We start from the raw sequence: 10,693 nt of genomic DNA on the forward strand, positions 1-10,693 counted from the left end.
AGGAGTAGGACAGGGTGTTGTTTACGAAAATACCATATACAGTTTATTAATGTTTTTGATTTATTGCCATGATTTGTCTATTGTCCCCAAAAGTCTGGTTCACACACCACGTATACAGCAGAGGAAAGCTGAAATCTCATGATAGGACAAAACAACTTTAGTTTAAAAAAACAAACCAACCCAGGAGAACGGCAGAAAGGCGAGATTTTGATGGTTTCTGACAGTTCAGCAGAAGCACAATTACAATTTGCAACAGAGCAGCATCGACTCGCCAGGAGAACCGACAGCATTCTTTATTGCCGAAAGAAAATGCCAATGCTACCAAAACCCATTAATGCTCGCACCTCGCACTGAAAGGTACCGCGGTGCGTGTGCGTGCGTACGTACGCGCGTGCTTGTGCGGGGGAACTTTTTTTTCTTCGCTCCTGTGTGCTTTTTATGGAGATTTGCTCGTCCTGCCATTTGCCAGGAGCAGCCAGGAGGACAGTTTAATCCTGTTTGCTGTTGCACGACTGTCGAACAGACGATTTCTGATGCTCCAACAACGTGATTGACTTTTCAGAATTTTCCAAGTTTCTGAGCAGAGTCTCTAGCCGCCTTTTGATCTTCTTTTGATCCTCAATGGCACAGCCGATCACCACAGACTGAAATTTCTGATCGATGGGTCCTGCTGGCACGTCCGATGTGCACGCACCGTAAAGCGACATTAAGCGGATTTTGGCGTCTTCCAGATCATCTAGAAGTTTATTGACAATTTCATCGATCATCTTCGTGGCATGCAGTAGGGATTCCTGCTGCTGGGCGTTTCGGATGGTTTCTACAGAAACCTCCACGGTCAGCGTTCGGCCCATCAGACGATTAGCAGTCAAATTAAGTTCTTCTCTCTCACCTAAATCGAAAACAACGTATTCTAGGTTACAGGCAAATCCTTCCTGTGCAAATAACATCATCGAGGCAATCAAACTGCTACAACTGCGCAATAAACAAGGGTTTTTTTTTTTAAGTAAGTGACAATCAACAAGATTTCTAGGGGCCAGAAATGAGTTTTTTGCATTTCCTGAAGTCCTCATTTCACAGAAGTTAACGTCCTCTGATTTGAAATGAGGCATTAAGCTCTACCAAAAATGTAAGCAATGCTTTTCCGCTGCTGACACAGCGCTTGCTGCGTCACATTAAAGCAAAGCATACAGTGGTCTCGGGGAACACTGTTCATTAACAGAACTGGCACGTGACGGACCTTCTGTGCCACTGTGAGGGAGAGATTTAGTACCCCAGGATGCTGTAAAGAGAAACCGATCTCTGACCACCAGATGCAATTAGGGGCCGTGAAAAAAAAATGGTTTTCTGAAAACTTAAGTCTTTTCCTACAACATGGACGCAACATATTTGACATGTAGGCTCTTGAAGAGCCAATAAACCAGCAATTTAAAGCACCTAGGATAAACCAGACAGATTTAGGGAATATATTTAAAGCCACGTTATCACGCAACCACGACAACGATCTTCATCACCGGGTTCTTGCAGGCTGTACGTGTTGTAGCACTCGTGCCTGTCCAGTAGTCAGGGCCATTAACATGCTGGTTTTTCAACTATATTTAGTCATCATCATTGTCATCAACTCCTCTCCCTCAGCTGAGCTATATAAACCCTGATTTTGAAAATAAATCAGTGAACTGAGTACGGGCTTTCACACACAGCAGTGACGTCCGGCTGAACAGGAGGTGAATTTACAGAGTCAAGGAAGAGGGGAGGGGTCCCGGGGTGACGGATGGCCCTTCAGCAGCCTCGGCTGGCGCCAGTGCCCGTGCCTTTACCAGCAGCAAGCGACCAAACGGAGCTGCTCCCTGTGGCACGGGCTGGTTTGGCTTTGGGCCGGCGGGGAGTGTATGGCAAAGCAGCTTCTCACCTTCACTGATGTGCCTCATATCCTGGCTGTTCTGTATGTTGTGGATCATTTCTAGCAGGATCTCCTTCTCTTGTTCCATAGCAGATGCTGCGTCACGGAAAGCCTCTACCCTGAACGTGGTTGAACCAAACAGAATGTTTAAATAATAAAATAGCTGTTCATCTGTATAGCTGCCAAGAATGGGTTTTTTAAACTTCAGCTTAAGAAGTACAGTCAGTTCTTAACTATCCATGACCAGACTCTCTGATTTCACGACCTTCTCCCATATCTTACCTTCACTTTTCAAGACTCAATATAATTTTAAAAAACAAACAAATGAGAGGAAACCCCCCCCCAAACAACAGTAACTCAATCAAATCTTTTATTTTACTGACAGTGCTGTTCTGCCATACTCGGCGGTTCGTCTGGATACCCAGAGTGTGACGGTACTACAGCCCCGCAGAAGAAGTCCTGTAGCTACTCAGCAGTTATTATCAGCTCCTTAACTAGAAGGGACACAGACCGAGTCCCCATCAGGGAACTTGGGGCTGCAACTATGGGGGCGGAGGCAGTAAGGGGGCCTGGCTCCCCCACCGCACCCAGGCCAGCAGCGCAGGACCCCTGCAATGAACGCTCCAGAAAAACTCAAACGCTGCCTTCTAGCCAAACAAGCCTTTTCACGAAGGAGAAAAACGGGCGAGAGGGACAAAGCTCACACGCTTTCATCAACGTGACAAGGGCTTCCCTGCCACGTGGCCTGCCTGGGTCGCTGGGAGAAGATGCTGTACCGCCTGCCCCCACGGTCACTGGTGTTTTCCATGGAGCGATGCTCACTGCAATTCACAGGGGGAGGAAGCTTCTGTGGGAGCAGCTCCTATTTCTGGGCTCGCAGGGAAGCACGAAACTCAGTTCCTCCTCAAACAGGACCCCTACTCCAGTCCCGTTCACTGTGCTGAAACTCACACGTGATGCGGTGAGGGCAAGGGGAAAGCCCGTCAGAAACTGCTCTCCCCAGTAACTGCTCAGCCTCGGTAAGCTGCGTGGTTGCGTGCCCATAGTCTGCCGTCCTCCTCGTGGCATAAGGTACAGGCCCATCTGGCCACGGGCAGTGTGAAAATGCCATACCAGAAATCCAAGTCCAGTTCCTTAATTCACGTCTTACTCCCTGCCGTGGGTTTAAGGAGGGGGCATCTGCATTCAGCTGAGTAATATGGAAAAGCACATCTGGGAACTGTCTACTTTGGAGACCAGGGACAAGAGGGAAACGTCCCCCACCCTGACTTTGCCCTGGAGGCTTGAGGGTAGGGCCTCGCAGAGGATTTGCCAGCCTGCGACTGGCTGCAAGAGTTGTGCCAAAACCCACCAACTCTGCACTCCCAGACCCACAGAACAGCAGAATATCCCGGGAAGGTGGCTGACGGTTCCAGATGCTTTCAACGCACGGCTCGGGAGGTCTAGCTGCTGCAAGCGACATGGGAACACGGGCATCCTTCTATCCCGAGACGTTTATTAAACTCGGCCAGAAAAGGGGAAACAGACCAAAACGTGGTTAAGTCTCTTCGATGCTCTGCGCTCTTCAGCGTTACTGGAGGCAGCCCTGAGGTGGTGGTGGTGGTGGCTCATCACTGCTGCTGTAGATGAGGGCTTATCTCTTGAGACAGGTATGGAGCTGCTGCTCCTTCCTCAAAGGCTGGCCGAGGGCAGGTAACTTCGGAGAAACAGCAGGGAGAGAAAGGAGGGCGAGAGGCGGCAGAACAGGAGCATTTGAAGATATAAATAGTCAAGACTTCACACGCAGCCTGCTCACGGAATGGTGCTGTTTTACAAAATATTTAGCCTAATTTAGGCAGTGAAAGCACAGGCTTTGGGCCCTGCCTTTAATGTTCGCTCAGGAGGAGTGGGAAAAGTTAATGCAATGCAAATTCCTGCCGAGAGCAAATGCTTCTAATTATTATTTTGGACTGGTTAGTAAGAGCAATGAGGCAGGTGGAGTCACTTCATACTTGGGATGTCTGCACTTTATAATTTAGGAAGTCTAGCAATATTTCCATAAATGCCTCGCCATGCCTTTTTAAAACACTAGTATTTTCACAATTTTAAAAATGCATTGTGGCTGCTGGAAAGCTTAAAATTAAAATTTGGAAGTGCTGAATTTCAGTTTTAATAGCATTTTTTAACCAGATTTGGTATATCATTGTCCTGACTTAAAAACTGAAGGGTCTGCCTTCAGCAGATGGATCAATCCGTGATTCCCACGGGCTTTGCTGTGTCCTATGTAGAATGTGGAAAAACTGCATTGCAGAGATGCATCCTGAATTGGTGCAATTCTAAAGAGAGTACCCAGAACATCACTGCTTCCAAAAGCCAGCTACTGGTACGCGAGGCAGGACCTAAAACCCAAATGAGGCGAATTAATGGTGCTGTACAGAAACACACACACCCCCCCACAGTTTACCAACTAGAACTTTGATTAACATTATTTTACAGAAAGTAATAAAACCAAACCTCGAGAACTATTTTATTTGCAGTAAGTGCTTCTTGGGAATTATTTTAACTGCTTTTTCAACAGCAATACAGAGTGACAGGCACCTAAATCCACTGGGATTTTAATTTTAGTGTATTTGCTTCCATAAACGGCAGTCCAACGAGCGCCTACCCTGGCACCACGTAATGGCACGTGAAGGAGGCGCAGCAGCTCCTGCCACCAGGGCAAAGGGACAGAGAAGCAGCACGCCAGGACTCCCCTACTCCTCTGCTACCCCTTCTAAAAAATTCTAAAAAATTCCATCTTGAGCAATTATGAGCAGCACCATGGGACTAAATAACCCTAAGAAACAAACTCCTTGTGTTTCAGAGACCTCTCGAGGGCAGGGTGGAGGCACAGTGCGCTAACACAGCATGCTGGCAGCAAGGGCAGCATCTCGGCAGCCAGGCAGCGGAGATGCTCGGACAGAAGATGGGTGAAATGGCCCCAGAAAGGCCAGACAAGGGAGTGGAGGAAAGGGCCAGCTGCCGCTGCTGGGGACCTGGATCTCATGGAGGTCAAAGCAATGGGATAGGATCATTTCAGAACAGCTCTCTAGGGGCAAAAACCAAAAAACAAGGAAACCACTCACACCAGCCTCAGGAAAATAGTTAGTGCTCCAGAGAGGATGCTGGGGGGCTTTATCAAGGCGACAGACCTCCCACTGCCTCACCCTATTTTGCCACCCCGGCTTGCACCGAGGCCTCTGGCTGCCTCCCCCCGTGCTGGGCTGGGTCCTGCTGGTTCCTCCTGGCCCCTGGGCCACAGCCCGGGAGAGACCCCGACTCCAGCCCGTGCAGCAACTGCCCACCTCTCCCTCCTCACTCGCTGCAAGAGCAGTCAGCTCTCATAACTGCTTTCCTAAAATGTGCTTTAACTTCATGTGTGTAACTCTTTACTTTCTTGAGGTGGGGGACAAAAAAAAAAAAGAGAGACTGGAAGAGCTAAACTTCTAGCAGAGGTGACCGCCAGAGTGGAAACACAATCCAAGTCTCAAAAAAAACCAACCAACCAAAGAACAGAAGGCAACGAAAAGAGAACACAAAATATATATTAACACCCAGTTATCTGGATGCAGCAGTCTGGTCTTTTTCTAACAGATGAAAACATCTGATCGTATTTTTACTTGGGAGTGTATTTGTCACTTTGAACATCAACTAAATAGTCCATCCATTACCTAAGACTAAAAAAAACATTCCTTACTTCTGATCTTCCCCTGTCCGAGAGCCATTAGCCGTGCGTGCGGTGCCTTTCTCTCCTGCATACCAGTCACATGAGCAGAGCATTCCCCCGCGGAACAGGTGGACCAGCCTGCACTTTTGTTTCCAGATGAGAAACTCGATACCCGCTTCCTTATGACAGCTGCCATAACCCCCTCGTCCGACCGACCGCGTGAACAGCTCACCGGTACAGCCCGCGTGCTGGAGGGGCAGTGAGTTTTGGAAGGAAGGAAGGAAGGAACATCTGAAGGGCGTGCAGGGGAATGGAGCTGAGCACACGGGACGGAGCCAAAGCGGGGCTTTCACCCCAGCATCCTCAGCTGCTTACACGGGGTTTCCGCTCTCAGGTGAGCGGTCTGATGAACAGAGAAATGAATGGTGGGATAATACGTTTGTGCCGAAGGAGAACAGGAAAAGAAGTACAAAAAAAAATTAAGACTAATAAAGAAAAATTAAACAATCAGTCTAAGAGCCTGACTGATCTCCTGTATCATTACACCTAGGACTGCGTGTTCGCTTAGCCAGCAGAACACGGTGACTCATAAACAAGAGACTCTGGTCCCCCTTCCAGCTGCTCCCGAGACGTCCTGGCAGTCACCGTCAGTCAGGGCAACACGGAGGTCCAAGCCCTTACAAGGGATAAACAAGCCACCTGCCCCCCTTGCTGCCCCTGCTGGGGGGCTCGCTCCCTGGCAGCCAAACTAATCCCCCTTTCCCGCTCACTCTCCCTACAGAAGAAAGTCCCTCCGCAAACGCCCAGCAGGGAGGCACGGACATACCCCCTCGCTGTCAGAAAAGCAGCTCTCGTGGTGGGAGGGAGGGGAGAAAAGGGAAGGCTGGTCAAACCAGAGCATTTCCGAAGGGATGGGGGTCGCCTTGGGGTTTGGCCGACCTCAAGCAACTTGAGAGCTGAGAATTGTTGAGGGGTTTAATTAAAGGCTGTAGTTCCCTTTGACAAATTTTCACTTACTACACTCAGTAGCAACATCTTAAGGGTCTATAGCTAAACTAAACCGGCTGGAGAAGGAAGAACTGGGGACGCTCATCTTCCTGTCATTCAAATAACTTTGAAATGAGGCATGTTGATTAGTTGTGCGTGGAAAAAAAAGTAAGAGTTGAGTGACTTTGATTAAAGTAGTTTGACATTTTTCCTAACTGTTCTGCATTTAGAACTATGCCTGTTTGAAAGACCCACAGGAAACTGGGAAGTTTAATTTGGGGTTTAATTTCTGGTTAACCAAACTGTCTGCTTTGTTTCAGAGTCACTCAGCAAATTTAAAACACATTTTTGCATATTCTGCTGCTCATTTTGTGCTTATGTATTCATGCGCTAGACCTGGATGTGAGCAGCGAGACTTGTTTGCAGACAGTCATTTTGTTTAGTCAAATTCAGAGAAGTCTGCGAAGGACTTCAAGGAGATTTAATCAAGCTAAGTGAAAGGCTAATATAATAACACATGAAGTCCACTCCTGAATAATGCAAAGCAATGCAGGCAGAAAGGGGAAAAATGCAACTGCTGTATCCCATAGAGCTCTTTTAATTACAGGAAAGTCCTAGAAACATTCTGGGTGGTTCTGTGAAAGCCGCTGATCAATATGCAGCTGTAATGAAGGAAAGGGCGTGTTGTACCGTCAGGAGGTGAATCAGTGGTACACCCACAGCACCCTGCGCATCCATCCACTTCAGGGAGGACACTGTGTAATTAGGCAGGGTTGAGAGGACGAGGAAGATGATTAAAGGCAAAGAATTGTCTCTCATGCGGCCAAACTGGGGAAAAAAAAATCAAATGGGATTATTTGGAGAACGTCAAGTAGCAGAAGCAGTCAGGGCGCGTCTTGGCGCAACGATGAAATGCACATCATATTCGCAATTACTTTGGGAAAACACGCCTGAGCTGCAGAATGCAATGCCACTCTTGTTACAGCTACGTGATTTATTACACCTCAGCGAGGAGGTGGACATGAACACGGATAACAGGAGCATCCAGAGCTCAACCAGTAAGCGCAAAGGGAGGTTTGGGAGACGCGTGGAAGCCTCACGCCCCGGCATTCAGCACTGCACCGTAAAGGCTCGGCAAGAGCCTCCGAGAGCCCGAACAACACCACGTTTTATCCTGGGCTTTCCTGCACCTTCTGACAGAACACCTGCCCGACAGAGGCGGGACAGGGCTATGGGACGATGGACACGATCCACCGCGGGGCCTGTACACGTTGTGTCGCCGCTGCCCCAGCACTGCCAGCACCCGCTGTCCCCTGGTTGCCAAAGCCTCCCCAAACCCCGGAGGGTAACAAAGCTGAAGAAGCCTTTAGTGCTTCCTCTGAAAGATGTCTGTTTCCGCACAGTCACATGCATATTCCTATTCTCACGTATTTCCAGGCCACGCTATTTCACCTTAGAGCACCAGCTGCCATCTTTAAACTTTTCCCCCCACCGCCTCCGATGAAGGGGGATCCTTTTTTCTCTCGGTCGCCTCAGGAAGCATCAACCCAGCGTCGTCCCCCTCCCCTTCTGCCGTGGAAGGCCCCTCGCCCGCCGCCGGGACCCTGCGAGCAGCCACCGGCTCGGGGATCCCCGGGCCCCGCAGCGCCCGGCCGCGGCCCCCTCCCTCCCTCCCCTCCGCCCGCCGGGTCCCCACCTGAGCTCCAGCTGGTCCAGGTTCTCGAGCAGGCGGCTGGAGCGGTCCGCCATGGAGGTGGAGCGGTAGAAGCGACCTCGGAGCTGCCCGCCGGACTGCTGCTGCTGCTGCTGCTGCTGCTGCTGCGCCCCCTCGCTGGCCTTGGCACTGATCTTGGCCTGGGCCATAGCACCCGCCCGCTGCCGGCGGCGGATCCTCGCTGCGGCCGCTCCCTCCCCGCGTCCCGCAGGCGGCGGCGGCGGCCGAATGCCGGCGCCTCGCTCATGGCCAAAGAAGGAGCCCGCCCCGCCGCCTGCCCCCGCGGCCACCCCGCCTCCGCGCCGGGCCGCGGCCCCGCGGGCGCCGCCTCATGCAGCGCCGGGCCCGGCCGGGCCGCCCCGCCTGGCCCTACCCTGCCCGGCCCGGCCCTGCCCCGGCCCGGCCCGCTGCGCCGCTGCCCCCGGCCGGCTGCGGGGCGGCTCAGCGGGCAGCCCCGCCGGCGGGACCACGCGGCGCCCCCCTGGCAGCAGGAACGGGGATAGCGGCAGGCTGAATCCACCGGCGGGCCGGGGGCTCGGGCGTGTGCCCAGCCACCGCGCAGTCCGACACGGGGCGGCCGGCGGCGCCCCCGCTCCACCCGCCGAGAGCTCTGCGGGGCACAGAGACCCCGCGCTGCCACTGCTTCTGTCCCCGGTCCCTCCGTGGCAAAAGCAGCAAAACCCGGAGCAGCCGAAAGCCGCCTGAGCGCTGCCCCTTGCTAAGCCATCAGCTCTGGGAGGAAGGATGAGGTTCAGCCTCTGCATTAACTCCGTTCGAGAGGGTAGCTGTCCGCATAAGGATCTGCCTTCCAGAGCTGTTCTATAGGGTTGGTCCAGTGGTTTGCTCTTTCATGAAAGAAAACAAGAACACACACCACACACACCCTCCCCTCAACTGTTATTTTTATACAAAGCTACTCAAAAAGTGAGCTACAAAGCTGAAACATCTGAAAACACAAGAAATGCTTTAAGAATCCAGAAGCCTGTTTGAGGGCATGAAAAGTTGGAGAAAAGTAAACCAGAGACAGCCCTTACTGTAAGAACCTGAACAGCATTCCTAAAACCAAGATACTTGAGACAGTGCCACCACTAGGACAGCAGTCCGCTGCCAACCGGAAGAGCCCCCTGACTACCTGATGAAATTAAGCCATTCCACCAGCTGTTACTGTCCAAGATGATACAAAAAGGCTTACTGGGAAGAAAAGTGTTGACTGTTCTCTATGCCAGAAAGAAAAAAAAAAAAAGGATCAATCTATTTCATGGTAGCCAATGTAGTGGATCTACATCTGCAATGACTTGTTCTGAGATCGTGTTTAACTTGACCATACAAAATGGTACCTTCTCTCTCTCGCAAGCACCCACTGCACCTACTTAGCAAACAACTTGCACAGAATCTCTTGTATTTCAGGTTCCCCTTGGGAGCGTTGGTTCCAGCAATTCAAGTCACATTTTGGCTTTACTTGCCATTACTTTGAGTATTTAAAAAGGAATTTGCTTATGCCGAAAGTCCAGGTTTGGGCAAATACCCCATGGCTTTAACAGACCAATTTTTGGCACCCAGCTAAGAGGGATTGTGTTGCACAGGGATACTGTTTTGTATGCTTATCCCACTGTGATTCAAAATAGCTGTTTTCTCAAGCTTGTCCATTCAGAATGATATCATGGCCCAAGCGCTCTCGTTAAACTAATTGCCCAAGTTTTCTTTGTTTTATGTAGTTGGATAAATAAAGCTCGTTGCCTGTGAGCTCATGGAAATAACTTCATTTGAACAATTATTCCATCCATCTCTCTACAGTCGTTGTAGAAGATAATTAAAAACTGCTTCCCACCCCAAGTGGAAACCATTTGTAGCCATGACACACAGTTGGCAACAATTTTTTTCCTAGGATCCTTCTAGTCTTCCCAATTTATTAAGTATCAATTAGATGGCATTTAGAGAGCAGAAATCAAAATAGCTGAAGAGATATGAACACTTTTTTCCTTGCACAGGGGTTTAATTCCACGCATGTAGAATCTGCAATGAGACACAGACAAAAAGCAGCTGTAGTTGTGTCGAAACGTATCACGCATGACTTACCCTCTTTAACAGCAAAATAGCATTTTAACCTAGAAGTGACAATAGCACAAACCATGGAATCAAAATGCAGGTTTAAAAGCAAAAATGGTCTTCTGGGACAAGCCTCGACGTTACTGCCTGTGCAGCCTGGGATACCGTCCCATTTACAAACTGGGAAGGACCATGAAAACAGCTTTTCCTTCTCTCTAGAGGGGTAGGTTGCCCCTTGTCCCCTCTGTTTCCTGCTGAGGGATGAAAAGGGGCAGTTGTCACCACTTTTACAAAATAATAGATGGCTGGCTGGGTTATAAAGAGGAGTCCATCTCTGGAGGAAGGAAACTGACTCACAGCTAAA

At 50.2% G+C, this 10,693-nt stretch overlaps 1 protein-coding gene across 1 annotated transcript; it reads right to left on the reverse strand.

Annotated features, from left to right (window-relative positions):
* Positions 1-488: 488 nt before the first annotated feature.
* On the reverse strand, positions 489-8,432 carry BAG2 (BAG cochaperone 2). Its single transcript, XM_086461502.1, has 3 exons — positions 8,266-8,432; positions 1,907-2,016; positions 489-889 (listed from the first exon to the last, which is right to left on the reverse strand). Exons 1-3 carry the CDS (start codon positions 8,430-8,432, stop codon positions 489-491), a joined length of 678 nt encoding a protein of 225 aa, XP_086317628.1.
* Positions 8,433-10,693: the final 2,261 nt, after the last annotated feature.

Source organism: Leptosomus discolor, chromosome 2 (genome assembly GCF_034619465.1).
Source record: "Leptosomus discolor isolate bLepDis1 chromosome 2, bLepDis1.hap2, whole genome shotgun sequence".
Classification (NCBI taxonomy): domain Eukaryota; kingdom Metazoa; phylum Chordata; class Aves; order Leptosomiformes; family Leptosomidae; genus Leptosomus; species Leptosomus discolor.

Bases quoted from the DNA above. Each gene is read 5' to 3' on its own strand.
- BAG2 (XM_086461502.1), bottom strand. From the start codon at position 8,432: ATGGCCCAGGCCAAGATCAGTGCCAAGGCCAGCGAGGGGGCGCAGCAG. The intron at 2,017-8,265 runs GTGGGGACCCGG...AACCACGTTCAG, and splicing joins CTGGACCAGCTGGAGCTCAG to GGTAGAGGCTTTCCGTGACG. The intron at 890-1,906 runs GTGAGAAGCTGC...TTTTCGATTTAG, and splicing joins TATGAGGCACATCAGTGAAG to GTGAGAGAGAAGAACTTAAT.